The following is a 21,115-nucleotide window of genomic DNA, read 5'->3' as shown; positions in this document are numbered from 1 at the left end:
CGGCCCTTGCTTTAGCCTGTCTCCAAATTGAGGTCTATAATAAATAGCCTAACTTTTAAATGTGCCTGGCTTTATAAATCAACCATATACAGTGGGGCAAAAAAGTATTTAGTCAGCCACCAATTGTGCAAGTTCTCCCACTTAAAAAGATTAGAGAGGCCTGTAATTGTCTTCATAGGTACACTTCAACAATGACAGACAAAATGAGAAAAAAAATCCAGATAATCACATTGTAGGATTTTATATGAATTTATTTGCAAATTATGGTGGAAAAAAACTTTTGTTATTGACCAAATACTTAATCTCAATACTTTGTCATTGCCAACAAAGGTTATATAACAGAGGTCAAACCTTTTCTGTAAGTCTTCACAAGGTTTTCACACACTGTTGCTGGTATTTTGGCCCATTCCTCCATGCAGATCTCCTCTAGAGCAGTGATGTTTTGGGGCTGTTGCTGGGCAACACGGACTTTCAACTCCCTGCAAAGATTTTCTATGGGGTTGAGATCTGGAGACTGGCTAGGCGACTCCAGGACCTTGAAATGTTTCTTACGAAGCCACTCCTTCATTGCCCAGGCAGTGTGTTTGGGATCATTGTCATGCTGAAAGACCCAGCCACGTTTCATCTTCAGTGCCCTTGCTGATGGAAGGAGGTTTTCACTCAATCTCACGATACATGGCCCCATTCATTCTTTCCTTTACACGGATCAGTTGTCCTGGTCCCTTTGCAGAAAAACAGCCCCAAAGCATGATGTTCCCACCCCGATGCTTCACAGTAGGTATGGTGTTCTTTGGATGCAACTCAGCATTCTTTGTCCTCCAAACACGACGAGTTGAGTTTTACCAAAAAGTTATATTTTGGTTTCATCTGACCATATGACATTCTCCCAATCTTCTGGATCATCCAAATGCTCTCTAGCAAACTTCAGACGGGCCTGGACATGTACTGGCTTAAGCAGGGGGACACGTCTGGCACTGCAGGATTTGAGTCCCTGGCGTCGTAGTGTGTTACTGATGGTAGGCTTTGTTACTTTGGTCCCAGCTCGCTGCAGGTCATTCACTAGGTCCCCCCCGTGTGGTTCTGGGATTTTTGCTCACCGTTCTTGTGATCATTTTGACCCCACGGGGTGAGATCTTGCGTGGAGCCCCAGATCGAGGGAGGTTATCAGTGGTCTTGTATGTCTTCCATTTCCTAATAATTGCTCCCACAGTTGATTTCTTCAAACCAAGCTTGCAGATCCAGTCTTCCCAGCCTGGTGCAGGTCTAGAATTTTGTTTCTGGTGTCCTTTGACAGCTCTTTGGTCTTGGCCATAGGGGAGTTTGGAGTGTGACTGTTTGAGGTTGTGGACAGGTGTCTTTTATACTGATAAGTTCAAACAGGTGCCATTAATACAGGTAACGAGTGGACAGAGGAGCCTCTTTTTAAAGAAGAACTTACAGGTCTTTGAGAGCCAGAAATCTTGTTTGTTTGTAGGTGACCAAATACTTATTTTCCACCATAATTTGCAAATAAATTCATAAAAAATGCTACAATGTGATTTTTCTGGATTTTTTTCTCATTTTGTCTGTCATAGTTGAAGTGTAGCTATGATAAATTACAGGCCTCTCACATCTTTTTAAGTGGGAGAACTTGCACAATTGGTGGCTGACTAAATACTTTTTTGCCCCACTGTATATATCTACATAAATAAGACAGATCTTGCTTCTGTTGCTTCTTTGAGTGTTTGTTTGTTTAATAGCCTACTAATTCTGTGAGCACCAAGCCTTATGCAACTGCAAAATGTTGGATCAAGAAATTTCACCGATTCGTCAGTTTAAAAAAATCTTTGCTATACTGCAATAAAGGCTTTACATTAAAAAAATAAATAAACTGTTAGTACTTATTGATTTTAGTGTTAACACTGTTCCAAACACGCATAAAAACTATATTGTAATCTAACAGCACCTGTTTGTCACACATAATATGCACGCAGCTCTCGCCCCTATACCCTCCTTTTTCTTGATATCCTTATTGTTGTTATTATTATGATCATCATTATTGTAATAATAATGTCCTAATCATTAGTAAGCTTTGTGTAGTAGCTTTGTATAACCACCATCGAGCTGTAGGCCTATGTGCGTGTCCTGTTTAGTCTTAATGCTGTAACTTAGGCCTATATTTCAATATATAGGCTACTGTATCATTCATTCATTTATTGATGCCATCACACAACATACGAGACATTGCTCCTTTCTAATGCAATCAAGCGTTTTAGTTTTACAACTCAATAACAAGGGGAGCTTTGTATTATTAGCCTGAACATGAAATAAACAGCAATTCATGAATGTGTGATGTAATACAGGCTTTTATATATAATTTTTCCCCCTGTAAGAACACTCTCTGGTACACTTATTTGGTGATTACACTGTTCCAAATGGTCAGAAAAAGTAATAATATTGTAACCTAAAAGCAACTGTTCGGCACACATAATACTCACTCAACTCTTGCTCCTATACCCTCCTTTCTCTTGATCTCCAATAGTTTGCACAACTAAGTCAAATGTTTTCCACAGATCGGATTTCCCCTTTCCCTCCTGAGCAACTAGTCAACATTTTCCCGTTTTAGAGTATGTCCTCTGCATCCATTTTTTTCTGTCACATGTTTTATTGATGTGATTATGATAGGCTATAGGTCAGGCCCTATTGGTTACATGCATGGATGTTTACATGTTTCACGTAAAGAAAGCAACGGTTGAGAGAATAGGGAATGTTTTTGCTACACAAATTAGGGATTTCGATAACAGAACTTTTCAATCAGAAACAAGTAAAAAACTAAATGGCTGAAATTATGTTGCTGCATTTAGTACAGACCGCGCAATAAACACTTACTGTGTTCTGTTTTGTTTTTTTGTCTTTGGTGTGACTTCTGGAGAACACTGTGGCATCAAGCACACTTGTTAGTGTGCTTTTCATCAAATATTGCAAGACCGTTGAGTGAGTTTTGATGTCAAAGTCACAAGATGCAATGAATGGTATTTATTGAACTTGCATCGGGGACAATAGAAAAAAAACACATGGCAAAGCGACACAACTGATCAAAGGGAAAACCATCTCAGAAAAGCAAAAAGGGACATTTTATAGTGGCAGCGTGACTACATACACAAATTGAATTCTTTAGAAACAAAAAAATGTTATTCACGAACCCATGGCAAACATCTCAAACAGGTTCAAGGCAGAATTCAATGGTTTGTTTTTTGTCATTCTCTGTTGCTAGCTGCTTCAGGTAGGGCTTTATGTACAAGCATGTGCTTCACCTGGGCCTCCTATGCAGACAGCTGAGTAGGAAAATAGGCAGAGAATCTCAGCAGAGGCGTGGCTATGTGTTAGGAAAGAGCTTCCCCACAACCAAATGAGGTCATTAGAGGCTCGCTTAATTAACGTCCCCCTTCTCTGATGCCTCCAGAAGGCAGATGCTCCACAGCTTCCCAGACTATTTGAGTAGCTACTAGCTAAAATCAGCAGAATTAGTATCTGGCTTCTGTTATATTCTGATAGCATGTCTAAAGTTAAGTGTTTATTAAAAGGCTATTGGTTTCCAATGCTTACATTGCAGTTTATGGAATCTATGAGTCAGTTCAGCTGGTGTGAACTTTGTTTTGTCTTCTTGAATCCATCAGGAGATTCATAAATATTTAATTAGTCGGATACTATCAGAAGTGAACGCCTTTTATTCCTATGTTGTCCTACCACGATATGGCCACAATTTAAATCTTAGCACTCAGTGTATTGGAATTAATAAGCCTTCACCGAACACATTTAGTATCAATCGTAAGAAGTGTAAATCGTAAACATCTGAGCATTTTTCTTCGTCAATGTTTGCAGCATTCATCAAAGTGTAAACTAACAATTTCCCGAGTTGTAAAATATGTGACCTGCAAATCTCCTCTGTAAACATTATAGGGTGATGGAGTGCTGCTCGTGTTCAAACATCCCCTCGGGAGGCTTAAAGAGTTACTCAGCCATTTCTGACCAGCTGTTATTTGATTCACTAAACCCAACACCTCTTGGATTCGAAAAACAATTTGTGAGCCATATTCTTTTGGACCTTGAAAGAGCCTCGTTGCAGGTCGTACTTTGAGTTGGAGCCTGAGAAATGTTAGATCATTATTACTCTGGAAACACTCCCCAGTCTTTGTTCAAATCGAGGACCCAATATTTTCTAAGATGATACAGTGAATTCATTTTGTATCTGGAACAGCTTCTACTATTTTATTAATGCAATCAATTCTCACTTTTTCCAATTTTCTCTTGTTTTTTTTATCTGGGAAAGGTTCCAAACCGGAATAGATGCACATTTTAGAGGGCAAGGGTGGTAATTATTCTTAGTGATGTAACCATTTTGAAGGAAATAATTGCACTAAGAAGATAAATAAGAATTGCTACTGTAATTGCTACTGTATGCAGGCCAGGGAGGGCTTTTTCTTCTCTGCACAGTAGAGGTGCTGCTTAGTAAATGGCTAAATGATGACTACCTACCGAAAGCATGTCAGTAGGTAGCCAGACAGAGGTAAAATGGGTATGCAGTATAATGACTATTTAGGACAAGGGCAGACTGGCCCCCACACTGTCCAATTCTTTTCCTCAAGGCCCCATTTTTGGCCAAATAATGATAATTCGGCAATAAAATAAACATTTTGCAGGCCCACTGGGCTAAAGATCAGCCCATCTGGCATTTTCCCCGAACAGCTGGTATCTACTGGCGGTTTTTCCCACTCTCAGACACTTGTATTCCATATATATACACACATTCCAATCATCATCTTCTATCTAGGCTCCAGTCATCTGTGCTGATATGGGAGTAAGACATAGCAGGCTATGCAGGGTGTATGGATGCTTGTGGTTAGACAGGGGACGTTGCGTGTTCATCCAGGTCAGCACTTCATGGCGGTCAGCTTATGATTGGATATGGAGTCATTTGATGTCCAACGATGCCGGAGAGGAGACACTACTAGAAACACACTGTTTCTTATAAAGGTTATCAGCAATAGAATTCAATAGAACGTATGATATTGCATCTCTATGGTTTTCAAAACAACAAAAAATTCTGTAAATCCATGGATTGTCAATCAATGGTCATATCTGGCTTGGCTTATTCATTTTAGCTCCTAGTGGACCATAGGGCCTGAATGTCTGGTTATACCTTGACACAATCCACTAGTTTTATCTGTACGACCTTCAGGATTAGCCCCCTGACTTCAACCTCCTAGCACACCCTGAGCTTTGTGTATGCGATTGGGAGATATTCACAACGGCTAGCAATGATAGTAGCAATGAGCTATCTCTCATCTTGGAATAAGCATACATGATGCACTGCAGGGATACGGCTGGATGCTGTTACTGCCCCAGTGAGCACTGCAAGGACAACCAGTTCAAACACAAGCTTTCAGGACCGCAGTGAGAACAATCTCTCATAAATAAAGAATTGGAGTGGGCAAATAAATGAGATCAGACAGCACAGGGCATCTGCAGGGTAAAGGCACAAGCCTGGGTCCCCGGTGCAATGCTTTCAGGTAGGAAGGAGCACGTGAGGAAGGGGGAGAGAGAGAGCGAGAGAGAGGGGGATAGAATCCCAGAGCCAACCTCTCGGCTGCTGAGTCGAAAAAGTTCCTCATGTACGGCGCACACCGTCGTACACACAGATGCGTGCATTCACACAGACACGAATGCACGGACACGTACGCACAAAAAATGCACACACGTAGAGAGAGATGAAGACAATCAAGTAAATGCGCAATCCCCAATTTATGTATTTTACACACACACACACACACACAGCTCTTATAATTTGCATATTTAGCTTTAATTACCTCTTTTTCTTTGTGTCCATTTCAGGGCCCGTTCTCGGCCTTCGTCACTCACAGCTAATGGATGTCCTCACACAGTATGCCTACAATGAGAGTTTCTGGGACAATGGGAATGGGAGCTTCAATGACACGGAGAGTGGGCAGAAGCACCCGTACAATTACTATGCCATGCTCCTGACGCTGCTCATCCTCGTCATCGTCTTTGGCAATGTGTTGGTGTGCATGGCCGTGTCCAGGGAGAAGGCCCTCCAGTCCACCACCAATTACCTGATCGTCAGCCTGGCCGTGGCTGACCTGCTGGTGGCCACCTTGGTTATGCCTTGGGTGGTCTATCTGGAGGTAGGTTACCTACACACCCACGCATGCTTTTTAATTGACAGAAAGGCTTGAAGCTAAAGATACAGTTTAGTTTTTTACCCTGTGGTTGCTGGAGGTAGGCTTCCTGTACACTCATGCACATTTGTCATTGGCTAAAGGCTTAAAGGTGCAGTGTAGTATTCTTTCAGATGAGGTTGCACAGCAAATTGCATACATAACTGAAGCAAAACAAATGCACATAAACAAGAGGTTGATTGATTACGCTTATGCCAATCAGGGTTCCTTTTACCCTTCCTCTTGGATTTTGCCCTTGCATTGACCCTCCTCAGTCCTCCAAAATGAAAACAAACCTTTAGGGCCACATTATTGATCTGAAAATAATATATTCACAGTGCTACTTTATTAAAGGTCTGGTAATGCAACAGCTTTCCCAAGATGTCGGTCATTGAAGCAATGAGCATTACACAAACAGAAAGGATAAAGGCAACAACTACCATTGCTGGAACAATGTGAATGCAATGTGTGTCTGTTTTCATTGTGTATCTTCTCCACATAACTGGTTAAAGATGTTCATTTTAACTAAATGAGTAATAAATACAATTTAAATATTACAAATAAAATGTTCTGCGTGGCTTAAAAGTGCATGAGAAATAATAGCTCTGCCATTTAAAAAAAGTACATACATGTTATTGCATTTTATGTTTAAATCCGTCAAATGTTTCCCTGTCAACAAGAAAATATGTAAGTAATTATGGTTCCATACAATGTAATTATGGAATTTAATAGATAATAATTAAGATAGCATTAAATTGTGGGAAATAGTATTACATATAATAACTGACAGTTTAATCAGTCACTCAATGAAAAAGTTATCACTGTAGCAAATAGGCTGTAATGTTGATCAAATGTCTACTGTATACAGGAGGTCAGACAATTAAGTTTGAGCAAAGTGAGGAAATTAATAAATTCACATCATGAAAATAAATGGCACTGTACCTACAAAGCTATCTAAACTCAGCAAAAAAAAAGAAATGACCCTGTCTTTCAAAGATAATTTATAAATGTGTACTTGTCCTCTTGCGCTGTTGTGCACCGGGGACTCCCACTCTATCTATTCTGGTTAGAGCCCATTTGCGCTGTTCTGTGAAGGGAGTATTACACAGTGTTGTACTAGATCTTCAGTTTCTTGGCAATTTCTTGCATGGAATAGCCTTAATTTCTCAGAAAAAAATAATAGACTGACGAGTTTCAGAAGAAAGGTCTTTGTTTCTGTCCATTTTGAGCCTGTAATCGATCCCACAAATGCGGATGCTCCAGATACTCACCTAGTCTAAAGAAGCCCAGTTTAATTGCTTCTTTAATCAGGACAACAGTTTTCATCTGTGTTAACATAATTGCAAAGGGGTTTTCTAATGATCAATTAGCTAATCCAAGTTTATATTTTAAAAGGCTAACACAACCTGCCATTGGAACACAGGAGTGATGGCTGCTGATAATGGGCCTATGTAGATATTCCATTTTAAAAATCTACCGTTTCCAGCTGCAATATTCATTCACAACATTAACAGTGTTTACACTGTATTTCTGATCAATTTGATGTTATTTTAATGGACAGAAATGTGCTTTTCTTTCAAAAAACGAGGACATTTCTAAGTGACCCCAAACTTTTGAATGGTAGTGTATGTACTCTTTCCCAGCTATAGCTAGGTTAGACAACATTGGAGAATTATTATGTATTATCTTGTGATGTGACTTTTAAAACTGTCTTGTGTGATCTAGGTGTGTGCTGTGTAAACCACGTAAGGTTGAATCAATGCCCAGTGACATTTGCGACGTAAAACGGCAGAACGGTAGCCTTGGGCAGCAATACAATAACCTCATTCCAGCAAATCAATTGAGAGCAGGAAGTAGTACAGGTTTCGGAGGAAAAACTCCTTGTTTTACCTCGCTGTGTTAAGATGTTATTTTTTTACAGTGGTCTTTGGCCAGTGACGTGAGAGGCTATCCAAGACTGCAGCGAAATAATCCTCCTATGTGTGTATCAATGAGCCTGCCTCCTGATTTACCAGGGCTATTAAGTTACACTCTAAAATTATAGTCTGTCGTGTGCTCGGGAGAAAAACTGAAAAACTGTGAGTTGAGAAATGCCACATACAGTAGGCTAACTCGTTACACAACCTTTCCACAGTGACCCTCAGCTCCCTTCAAACGGGCCTCTCAATTGTATTACAAAGGATACCAAGTTTAAAGTCATGTGGATTAGTACAGGTTTAACAAGAAGTTAAGGAGATTTGATGGTTTGTTGTGCACAAATCCCTTTATTTGTCTTACCGACTAATAGTAGCATAACCAGCCTTTACAATGCTATGGAAATGGCACAAATTAAAATCTGTTCCTCTTATGCAGTGGGCTGCAGCTTGGCAACATAACAAGGGCTTAGTGTTAGCATGAGAATAAGCATTGCCCTTAAGTGAAGCTGGTGGATTTTTTGGGATGATTCACACTCATGAAACGTTCGATTTCTAGCAGAGAAAAGAGATGTCATGTAGGATTATGCTTCGACACAACGAAAATAAACACGTTGATCTTTTATTACAATGCCGTGTTTTGGATTATCGTCCCTCTCCCGGGAGAACATTGTAATTTGCTGCGTGACCATTGTCTATTTGTTTTCATCTTGCTGAGATCTTGTTCAGGTTCATTTATCTTCCTAGTCTAACAACAAGCTGTGGTAATGTGTTGGTCACAGTCTGCTGCAGGAGCACTGTTGCCCTTTCTCACTAAATGCTACATTTGCATTAATTATGAATATGTTACGCCTTAGTTCGACCACGCCAAATGTGGTATATTAAGAGCCTCTACTTGACATATGCTAGATGACCTTAGGTCTTCAGATGTTTATTGGCTTTGATGAGCAGCTGGGAAAGATGCTTAGCCTCTCTCCTCCCAGCCAGCCTCACAGTATGTTAAACAAAGTATCTGTGCAGATGGCAAACGAAATGTTGACATTTCTGAGAAAGTGCGAGATCTAATATACAATCCCCGCGCAAAATGAGAAAAACAAAACGTCAGGACTAAATCAGAAAATATGTATCGGGCCGCAGTTGACGTTAACATAGCAATTTGATTTATTTTTACGATGTCAGGGCTGTCACCGGACCAAATCGATCCAACATTTTCCAGCATCACTTATATCATGGTGAAGGTAGATATGTTTCCAATAAGCCCTTACCATGATGTCTATGGGTGTTCATTATGATCTCCATTCCTACCAGTTTGGGAGGTGTGTTAGGTGGCTGATTTGTGGAGCCTGGTATAAAGAGTCTCTCATTAGGTTTGTCAGATCATTCTTTAATCACTGGCAGGGCTGCAGACAGACATCCAGGAGCAAAGACATAACCCTCTTCAAGCCTGAGTTTGGCATAATTAATAACACACTGCCTCAGGACAGAGATTAATCAGACAGGTCTCCGTGAGAGCGGTGTTTCGCAGTTCTGGCTGTTTAAAAAAAGAAAAATGTGAGTTGCAGATATCTCTGAGCTTGACGACTCCAATATGATTGAGTGAGAAGCAAAGCAGCACTCTCAGTAGTGGTGCAGGGGAAAGGCTTAGGATCTGCCACGATGGGCAGGCTTCGAAGCGCACTGTCAGTCATGCAAGGATATTAGCTAGTAGCTAGACCATGGCAGCCCTGTTCATGTAGAGAGTGGATGTGGTTTGTGAATATGAATGGGTTCATCAGGCTCTTGGGAATGAAGTAGAAGCATCGGCTACGGTTATTAAAATAGCTCTCTCTTTCTGTCATGACCAAAAGTATGTGGACACCTGCTCGTCTGACATCTCATTCCAAAATCATGGGCATTAATATGGAGTTGGTCCCTGCCTTTGCTGCTATAACAGCCTCCACTTTTACGGGAAGGCTTTCCACTAGATGTTGGAACATTGATGTGGGGACTTGCTTCCATTCAGCCACAAACATTAGTAAGGTTTTGTGATTAGGTCTGGAACTTGGCGTTTGTCGTGGAAGATTCAGAATTTGTTGGTAACATATGTAAAGATGTTTTATATTCATCAAATGTGTGTAAGTTACTTCTCATCGGAATGGTATTTTTGTATAATACTGTGGTGAGGTTGCAGTTATCTGTTCTATGTCAAGACTAAGTTGCATGGGCAGCAGAGAGGGGAGAGGTCAAAGTGTCATCATGTGTAGTAAACATATATTTTGCTCCACTGTGTGTGTGCCAGTTCACTCCCTACTTTTCCCATGGAGGATGGCAGTGTCTGGAATCATTCTATCCTCCGTGAGGTTGTATCTAAATGACAATTTGATATATGCCTGTTGATATGGAGGATTGGTTTATGGTTCTGGGGTTTGAGAAAGGAGACAAAGCTGAATGATGAATTATGTCTATGCTGTCTGACAATGTGTGTTCTTTGCTATTAAAGGATCTCAGTTGCATTGTAAGGGGGCTCTCAGAGAATTAATTGAATTTATCTGAGTCACAGAATTGTGATAGAGCTGATATAATTAAAGATGGACCTTGATAACTAACTTGGACTTGTGTGTGTGTGTGTGTGTGTGTGTGGTTTCCTCCCATGATTGGTAAATAGAGGAAATTTCCACGACACGTTCCAATTCATTCCAAAGGTTTTCGATGTGGTTGATGTCAGGGCTCTTCCTGCGGGCACTTCGCTCCCGTAGGTAGTATAACTTTTTCATTACATTTCATTACATTTCATTATATTTCATTATAGCACAACGGTTTGATTTGTCTAATCTTAGCAATTTCTTCTCAGCTAGCTACATAGCCGTCTTTGTATCAAAGATAATTGCGTAATTATCGTATTTCGCCGTCCTAACGTAGTCTTCACTAGCCAGCTAGCTAACGTCCACTGATTAGCTGCACTGGAAAAACTATTACACTCAACTGAACGACTTGATTAGTGTAGTGTTAGCTAGCTACATAGCTGTCTTTGCTGTCTTCGTATCTTCGTTCCAAGATAATTGTGTTGTTTAGGTTTAGAGTGTGTAGTCTTAGAGTGATTATCTTAATTTACCGAGATTAGCTAGCCAGCTATTTGTCGTCCTTAACGTAGGAGACTCTGCTAGCTAGCCAACAGCTAGCCAACGCTAGCCAACGTCTACTGAATAGAACTCAACAACCTTGTCGCATTCACAGGTAGTATCACATTTTCATTTCATTTCATTACAGTACAACGGTTTGATTTGTTTGATCGTAGCTAGCTACATAGCTAGCTACATAGCCGTCTTTGTATCAAAGATAATTGTGTAGTCTAGAGCGATTTTCTAGGTTAGCTAGCCAGCTATTGTCGTTCTTTTAACGCAACGTAACGTAAACAACACTACTAGCTAGCCAGCTAGCCCCCGAATAGCAGCACTGCAGAAACTATTACACTCAACGGAACGACTTGATTAGTGTAGTGTTCTCAACGCACCCACTGCCAGCTAGCCTACTTCAGCAGTACTGTATCATTTTAATCATTTTAGTCAATAAGATTCTTGCTACGTAGCTTAACTTTCTGAACATTCGAGACGAGTAGTCCACTTGTCATTCCAATCTCCTTTGCATTAGCGTAGCCTCTTCTGTAGCCTGTCAACTATGTGTCTGTTTATCCCTGTTCTCTCCTCTCTGCACAGACCATACAAACGCTCCACACCGCGTGGCCGCGGCTACCCTAATCTGGTGGTCCCAGCGCGCACGACCCACGTGGAGTTCCAGGTCTCCGGTAGCCTCTGGAACTGCCGATCTGCGGTCAACAAGGCAGAGTTCATCTCAGCCTATGCCTCCCTCCAGTCCCTCGACTTCTTGGCACTAACGGAAACATGGATCACCACAGACAACACTGCTACTCCCTACTGCTCTCTGCTCTCTCTTCGTCCGCCCACGTGTTCTCGCACACCCCGAGAGCTTCTGGTCAGCGGGGTGGTGGCACCAGGATCCTCATCTCTCCCAAGTGGTCATTCTCTCTTTCTCCCCTTACCCATCTGTCTATCGCCTCCTTTGAATTCCATGCTGTCACAGTTACTAGCCCTTTCAAGCTTAACATCCTTATCATTTATCGCCCTCCAGGTTCCCTCGGAGAGTTCATCAATGAGCTTGATGCCTTGATAAGCTCCTTTCATGAGGACGGCTCACCTCTCACAGTTCTGGGCGACTTTAACCTCCCCACGTCTACCTTTGACTCATTCCTCTCTGCCTCCTTCTTTCCACTCCTCTCCTCTTTTGACCTCACCCTCTCACCTTCCCCCCCTACTCACAAGGCAGGCAATACGCTCGACCTCATCTTTACTAGATGCTGTTCTTCCACTAACCTCATTGCAACTCCCCTCCAAGTCTCCGACCACTACCTTGTATCCTTTTCCCTCTCGCTCTCATCCAACACCTCCCACACTGCCCCTACTCGGATGGTATCGCGCCGTTCCAACCTTCGCTCTCTCTCCCCCGCTACTCTCTCCTCTTCCATCCTATCATCTCTTCCCTCCGCTCAAACCTTCTCCAACCTATCTCCTGATTCTGCCTCCTCAACCCTCCTCTCCACCCTCTCTGCATCCTTTGACTCTCTATGTCCCCTATCCTCCAGGCCGGCTCGGTCCTCCCCTCCCGCTCCGTGGCTCGATGACTCATTGCGAGCTCACAGTACAGGGCTCCGGGCAGCCGAGCGGAAATGGAGGAAAACTCGCCTCCCTCTGCGGACCTGGCATCCTTTCACTCCCTCCTCTCTACATTTTCCTCCTCTGTCTCTGCTGCTAAAGCCACTTTCTACCACGCTAAATTCCAAGCATCTGCCTCTAACCCTAGGAAGCTCTTTGCCACCTTCTCCTCCATCCTGAATCCTCCTCCCTCTCTGCAGACGACTTCGTCAACCATTTTGAAAAGAAGGTCGACGACATCCGATCCTCGTTTGCTAAGTCAAACGACACCGCTGGTTCTGCTCACACTGCCCTACCCTGTGCTCTGACCTCTTTCTCCCCTCTCTCTCCAGATGAAATCTCGCGTCTTGTGACGGCCGGCCGCCCAACAACCTGCCCGCTTGACCCTATCCCCTCCTCTCTTCTCCAGACCATTTCCGGAGACCTTCTCCCTTACCTCACCTCGCTCATCAACTCATCCCTGACCGCTGGCTACGTCCCTTCCGTCTTCAAGAGAGCGAGAGTTGCACCCCTTCTGAAAAAACCTACACTCGATCCCTCCGATGTCAACAATTACAGACCAGTATCCCTTCTTTCTTTTCTCTCCAAAACTCTTGAATGTGCCGTCCTTGGCCAGCTCTCCCGCTATCTCTCTCTGAATGACCTTCTTGATCCAAATCAGTCAGGTTTCAAGACTAGTCATTCAACTGAGACTGCTCTCCTCTGTATCACGGAGGCGCTCCGCACTGCTAAAGCTAACTCTCTCTCCTCTGCTCTCATCCTTCTAGATCTATCGGCTGCCTTCGATACTGTGAACCATCAGATCCTCCTCTCCACCCTCTCCGAGTTGGGCATCTCCGGTGCGGCCCACGCTTGGATTGCGTCCTACCTGACAGGTCGCTCCTACCAGGTGGCGTGGCGAGAATCTGTCTCCTCACCACGCGCTCTCACCACTGGTGTCCCCCAGGGCTCTGTTCTAGGCCCTCTCCTATTCTCGCTATACACCAAGTCACTTGGCTCTGTCATAACCTCACATGGTCTCTCCTATCATTGCTATGCAGACGACACACAATTAATCTTCTCCTTTCCCCCTTCTGATGACCAGGTGGCGAATCGCATCTCTGCATGTCTGGCAGACATATCAGTGTGGATGACGGATCACCACCTCAAGCTGAACCTCGGCAAGACGGAGCTACTCTTCCTCCCGGGGAAGGACTGCCCGTTCCATGATCTCGCCATCACGGTTGACAACTCCATTGTGTCCTCCTCCCAGAGCGCTAAGAACCTTGGCGTGATCCTGGACAACACCCTGTCGTTCTCAACCAACATCAAGGCGGTGGCCCGTTCCTATAGGTTCATGCTCTACAACATCCGCAGAGTACGACCCTGCCTCACACAGGAAGCGGCGCAGGTCCTAATCCAGGCACTTGTCATCTCCCGTCTGGATTACTGCAACTCGCTGTTGGCTGGGCTCCCTGCCTGTGCCATTAAACCCCTTCAACTCATCCAGAACGCCGCAGCCCATCTGGTGTTCAACCTTCCCAAGTTCTCTCACGTCACCCCGCTCCTCCGTTCTCTCCACTGGCTTCCAGTTGAAGCTCGCATCCGCTACAAGACCATGGTGCTTGCCTACGGAGCTGTGAGGGGAACGGCACCTCAGTACCTCCAGGCTCTGATCAGACCCCACACCCAAACAAGGGCACTGCGTTCATCCACCTCTGGCCTGCTCGCCTCCCTACCACTGAGGAAGTACAGCTCCCGCTCAGCCCAGTCAAAACTGTTCGCTGCTCTGGCCCCCCCAATGGTGGAACAAACTCTCTCACGACGCCAGGACAGCGGAGTCAATCACCACCTTCCGGAGACACCTGAAACCCCACCTCTTTAAGGAATACCTAGGATAGGATAAGTATTCCCTCTCACCCCCCCCCCCCCCCCTTTAAGATGCACTATTGTAAAGTGACTGTTCCACTGGATGTCATAAGGTGAATGCACCAATTTGTAAGTCGCTCTGGATAAGAGCGTCTGCTAAATGACTTAAATGTAAATGTAAATGGCTCTGTGCAGGCCAGTCAAGTTCTTCCACACCAACCATTTCTGTATGGACCTCGCTTTGAGCACTGGGGCATTGTCATGCTGAAACAGGAATGGGCCTTCCCCAAACTGTTGCCACAAAGTTCAAAGCACCGAATCGTCTAGAACATTGGTTCCCATATTTGTTGTAGACCCGTACCTCTTCAAACATTCAACCTCCAGCTGCCTACCCCCTCTAAGTGCAAGGGTCAGCGCACCCTCAAATGTTGTTTTTTGCCATCATTGTAAGCCTGCCACACACGCACTATACAATACATTTATTAAACATACGAATGAGTGTGAGTTTTTTTCACAACCTGGCTGGTGGGAAGGGCACAAATAATGTACAAATAATCAACATTTTTGCTCTTTTATTAACCATCGTACATATAAAACCTTATTTGTTCATCGGAAATTGTCAATAACTCACCACAGGTTAATGAGAAGGGTGTGCTTGAAAGGATGCACATTGCCAACAAAGGGTATATAACAAAGTATTGAGAAACGTTTGTTATTGACCAAATACTTATTTTCCCCCAAATACTTATTTTCCCCCATTTGCAAATAAATTCATTAAAAATCCTACAATGTGATTTTCTGGATTTCTTTTTCTCATTTTGTCTGTCATAGTTGAAGTGTACCTATGATGAAAATTACAGGCCTCTCATCTTTAACCTCTTGAACCTATGGGGGCGCTGTGTCATTATTGGATAAAAAGACATGCCCGTTTTAAGCGCAATATTTTGTCACGAAAAGATGCTCGACTATGCATGGAATTGACAGCCTTGGAAAGACACAACTCTGACGTCTCCAAAACTGCAAAGATATTGTCTGTGCTTGCCCCAGAACTAATGCAACAGGCGAAACCAAGATGAAGTTTCATACAGGAAATGCCCCGGATTCTGAAGGCGCTGTGTTCCAATGTCTCCTTATATGGCTGTGAATGCGCCAGGAATGAGCCTGCGCTCTCTGTCTATTCCCCGCGGTGTCTGCAGCATTGTGATGTGTTTGTAGGCATATCATTGGAAGATTGACCATAAGAGACTACATTTACCTGGTGTCCCGCCCGGTGTCCTGTGTGCGTAATCTGTAGGTCCATGCGCGTTCCATTTCTTCAGAATTGAAAGTAAACTGCCACAATGGATTTTATCATCGATAGATATGTGAAAAACACCTTGAGGATTGATTCTAAACATCGTTTGCCATGTTTCTGTCGATATTATGGAGTTAATTTGGAAAAAAGTTCGCGTTTTAATGACTTATTTTTTTCCTTAACCAAACGTGATGAAGCGTTTAGTCTACACAAATAATATTTTTTGTAAAAACGGAACATTTGCTATCTAACAGAGTCTCCTCATTGAAAACATCTGAAGTTCTTCAAAGGTAAATGATTTTATTTGAATGCTTTTATGGTTTTTGTGGAAAATGTTGCATGCTGAATGCTAACGCTAAATGGTACGTTAGCCATCAATACTGTTACACAAATGCTTGTTTTGCAATGGTTGAGAAGCATATTTTGAAAATCGATGACAGTGTTGTTAACACAAGGCTAAGCTTGAGTACAAATAGATTAATTTCATTTCATTTGCGATTTTCATGAATAGTTAACGTTGTGTTATGCTAATGAGCTTGCGGATAGATTTACACAATCCTGGATACAGGTTTTTTTCGTAGCTAAATGTGACGCAGAAAACGGAGCGATTTGTCCTAAACAAATTATCTTTCAGGAAATACGGAACATTTGCTATCTGAGAGTCTCCTCATTGAAAACATCTGAAGTTCTTCAAAGGTAAATGATTTTATTTGAATGCTTTTCTGTTTTTTTGTGTAAATGTTGCCTGCTGAATGCTAATGCTAAATGCTACGCTAAATGCTATGTTAGCCATCAATACTGTTACACAAATGCTTGTTTTGCAATGGTTGAGAAGCATATTTTGAAAATCTGAGATGACAGTGTTGTTAACAAAAGGCTAAGCTTGAGAGAAAAATAGATTCATTTCATTTCATTTGCGATTTTCATTAATAGTTAATGTTGCGTTATGGTAATGAGCTTGAGGCTGTAGTCACGATACCGGATCCGGGATGGCTCGACGCAAGAAGTTAAGTGGGAGAACTTGCACAATTGGTGGCTGACTGAATACTTTTTTTGCCCCACTGTAGGTATGTGGTTGCAAAGGGCATCAGTGTCTTAACAGCGAGATTTGCCAAGGCAGGATACTCTGAGCGCAGCCCAATCCAGAAATCTGGCAGTGGCTTCTAATTTAAATGACATTTTCACAGAACCGATTGTTGCAATTTGGATTAGGCTCTCTTGTTCAGATATCGGTATGTGGACTGGAGGCAGGGCATGTCATCCGTTTCGGGAAAGTACCTGCGTAATTGCGCACCCAACTCACTCGGGTGCTTCGCTATTTCACATTTGACATTGTCCGTAAGCTTAAATTCAAACACCAGTCTCAACATCAACAGTGAAGAGGCGACTCCGGGATGCTGGCCTTCTAGGCAGAGTTCCTCTGTCCCGTGTCTGTTCTTTTGCCCATCTTAATCTTTTATTTTTATTGGCTTTTTCTTTGGAACTCTGCCTAGAAGGCCAGCATCCCGGAGTCGCCTCTTCACTGTTGACGTTGAGACTGGTATTTTGTAGGTGCTATTTAACTTCTTGCGTCGAGCCATCCCGGATCCGGGATCGTGACTACAGCCTCAAGCTCATTACCATAACGCAACGTTAACTATTCATGAAAATCGCAAATGAAATGAAATTCATCTATTTGCTCTCAAGCTTAGCCTTTTGTTAACAACACTCATCTCAGATTTTCAAAATATTCTTCTCAACCATAGCAAACTAGCATTTAGCATTTAGCATTAGCATTTTGCGTTAGCATTAGCAGGCAGCATTTCACAAAAACCAGCAAAAACATTCAATAAATCATTTACCTTTGAAGAACTTCGGATGTTTTCAATGAGGAGACTCAGTTAGCAAATGTTCAGTTTTCCTGAAAGATTAGTTGTGCAGGAGAAATTGGTCCGTTTTCTGCGTCATGTTTGGCTACCAAAAAAAAAACGAAAATTCATTCATCCAAATGCCAAACTTTCTTCCACATTAACTCCATAATATCGTCTGAAACATGGTAAACGTTGTTTAGAATCAATCCTCAAGGTGTTTTTCACATATCTCTTCATGATATATAATTCCTGGAAGTCTCCTCTCTGTCTCAATCACATGGATGAATGCTAGCAGCTTGGAGATTACTCAACAATTTCAACAAAGGACACTGGGTGGACCCCTGGTAAATGTAGTCTCTTATGGCCAATCTTCCAATGATATGCCTACAAATACGTCACAATGTTGCAGACAACTTGGAGAAACGGTAGAAAGGGCAGGCTAATTCGTGGCGCTTTCACAGCCATATAAGGAGACAATGGAAAACAGAGCCTCAAAAATCCTGCTAATTTCCTGTTTAAAGTTGCATCTTGGTTTCCCCTGTAAGATCAGTTCTGGGGCACCCACAGATAATATCTTTGCAGTTTTGAAAACGTCAGAGTGTTTTCTTTTCAAAGCTGGCAATTATATGTATAGTCGAGCATCTTTTTGTGACAAAATATTGCGCTTAAAACGGGCACGTTTTTTTTAATCCAATAATGAAATAGCGCCCCCCTAGCTTCAACTGGTTAATGAAGCTGCAAGTTGAGGCTTCTGTTTCTCAAACTAGACACACTAATGTACTTGTCCTCTTGCTCCGTTGTGCGCCTGAGACTCCCACTCTGCTTTCTATTCTGGTTAGTGCCAGTTTGCACTGTTATGTGAAGTGAGTAGTGCACAGTGTTGTACGAGATCTTCAGTTTATTGGTAATTTCTCGCATGAAACAGCCTACATTTCTCAGAACAAGAAGAGACTGACGAGTTTCAGAAGGAAGTACTTTGTTTCTGGCTATTTTGAGCCTGTAATCGAACCCACAAATGCTGATGCTCCAGATACTCAACTAATCTAAAAGAAGGCCAGCTTCATTGCTTCTTTCATCAGAACAACAGTTTTCAGCTGTGCTAACATAATTGCAAAAGGGTTTTCTAATGATCAATTAGCCTTTTAAAATAATAAACTTGGATTATCTAACACAACATGCCATTGGAGCACAGGAGTGATGTTTGCTGATAGTGGGCCACTATGCCTATGTAGATATTCCATTAAAAAATCTGCTGTTTTCAGCTACAATAGTCATTTACAACAGTAACAATGTCTACACTGTATTTCTGATCAATGTGAAGTTAATTTAATGGACAAAGAATGTCTGTGACCCCAAACTTGTGTGTGTGTAATATTATGTATGTATAAATTCAGCAAAAAATTAACTTCCCTTTTTCAGGGCCCTGTCTTTCGAAGATAATTCATAAAAAGCCAAATAACTTCACAGATCTTCATTGTCAAGGGGTTAAACACTGTTTCCCATGTTTGTTCAGTGAACCAAAAACAATCTTTATTCATTTTTATTTTTTATTTGATTTCACCTTTATTTAACCAGGTAGTTCTCATTTGCAACTGCGACCTGGCCAAGATAAAACATAGCAGTGTGAACAGACAACACAGAGTTACACATGGAGCAAATGAATGAACATAGACCTGTGGAATGGCCGTTAAAACACTAACAGCTTACAGATGGTAGGCAATTAAGGTCACAGTTATGAAAACTTAGGACACTAAAGAGGCCTTTCTACTGACTCTGAAAAACACCAAAAGAAAGATGTCCCTGCTCATCTGTGTGAATGTGCCTTAGGCATGCTGCAAGGAGGCATGAGGACTGCAGATGTGGCCAGGGCAATAAATTGCAATGTCCGTACTGTGAGACACCCAAGACAGAGCTACAGGGAGACGGGCGGACAGCTGATCATCCTCACAGTGGCAGACCACGTGTAAAACCTGCACAGGATCGGTACATTCGAACATCACACCTGTGGGACAGGAACAGGATGGCAACAAACTGTCCGAGTTACACCAGGAACACACAATCCCTCCATTAGTGCTCAGACTGTCCGCAATAGGCTGAGAGAGGCTGGATTGAGGACTTGTCGGGCCTGTTGTAAGGCAGGTCCTCACCAGACATCACCGGCAACAACGTTGCTTGTGGGCACAAACCCACCGTCGCTGGACCAGACAGGACTGGCAAAAAGTGCTCTTCACTGACGAGTCACAGTTGTCTCACCAGGGGTGATGGTCGGATATGCATATATCATCAAAAGAATGAGCGTTACACCGAGGCCTGTACTCTGGGGTGGGATCAATTTGGAGGTGGAGGGTCCATCATGGTCTGGGGTGGTGTGTCATAGCATCATCAGACTGACCTTGTCGTCATTGCAGGCAATCTCAACGCTGTGCATTACAGGGAAGACATCCTCCTCCCTCATCTGGTACCATTCCTGCAGGCTCATCCTGACATGACCCTCCAGCATGACAATGCCACCAGCCTTGCTGCTCGTTCTGTGCGTGATTTCCTGCAAGACCAGAATGTCAGTGTTCTGCCATGGCCAGCGAAGAGCCCGGATCTCAATCCCATTGAGCATGTTCGGAGGGTGAGGGCTAGGGCCATTCCCCTCAGAAATGTCCGGGAACTTGCAGGCGCCTTGGTGGAAGAGTTTGGTAACATCTCACAGCAAGAACTGGCAAATCTGGTGGAGTCCACGAGGAGGAGATGCACTGCAGTACTTAATATAGCTGGTGGCCACACCAGATACTGACTTACATTTGTTTTTGACCCCCCCCCCTTTGTTGTTCAGGGACACATTATTCAATTGCTGTTCGTCCCATGTCTGTGGAACTTGTTCAGTTTATGTCTCAGTTGTTGAACCTTATCTTCCTACAAATATTTACATGTTATGTTTGCTGAAAATAAATGCTGTTGACAGTGAGCGGATGTTTCTTTTTTTGCTGTGTTTGTTTGTTTATTTATATACATGCATACATACATACATACATACATACATACATACATACATACATACATACATACATACATACATACATACATACATACATACATACATACATACATACATACATACATACATACATACATACAGTGGGGAGAACAAGTATTTTCCTACTTACAAAGCATGTAGAGGTCTGTAATTTTTTTCATAGGTACACTTCAACTGTGAGAGACGGAATATAAAACAAAAATCCAGAAAATCACATTGTATGATTAAAAAAAAAAAAAAATGCATTTTATTGCATGACATAAG

The 21,115-nt window shown here is 42.6% G+C and overlaps 1 protein-coding gene across 1 annotated transcript in view; it reads left to right on the top strand.

The window, feature by feature from the left end:
* The window catches only part of LOC124004672 (D(2)-like dopamine receptor), a 55,224-nt gene that overhangs the window by 7,902 nt on the left and 26,207 nt on the right, over window positions 1-21,115 (top strand). Inside the window, exon 2 of the mRNA XM_046313349.1 lies at window positions 5,872-6,182. Coding sequence (XP_046169305.1) covers window positions 5,904-6,182 — 279 coding nt within the window. The 5' untranslated portion in view covers window positions 5,872-5,903. The remainder of the gene's footprint in view (window positions 1-5,871; window positions 6,183-21,115) is intronic.

Source organism: Oncorhynchus gorbuscha, linkage group LG19 (assembly GCF_021184085.1).
Source record: "Oncorhynchus gorbuscha isolate QuinsamMale2020 ecotype Even-year linkage group LG19, OgorEven_v1.0, whole genome shotgun sequence".
NCBI classification, from domain to species: domain Eukaryota; kingdom Metazoa; phylum Chordata; class Actinopteri; order Salmoniformes; family Salmonidae; genus Oncorhynchus; species Oncorhynchus gorbuscha.
This window is presented reverse-complemented; position numbering and strand designations above follow the sequence as displayed.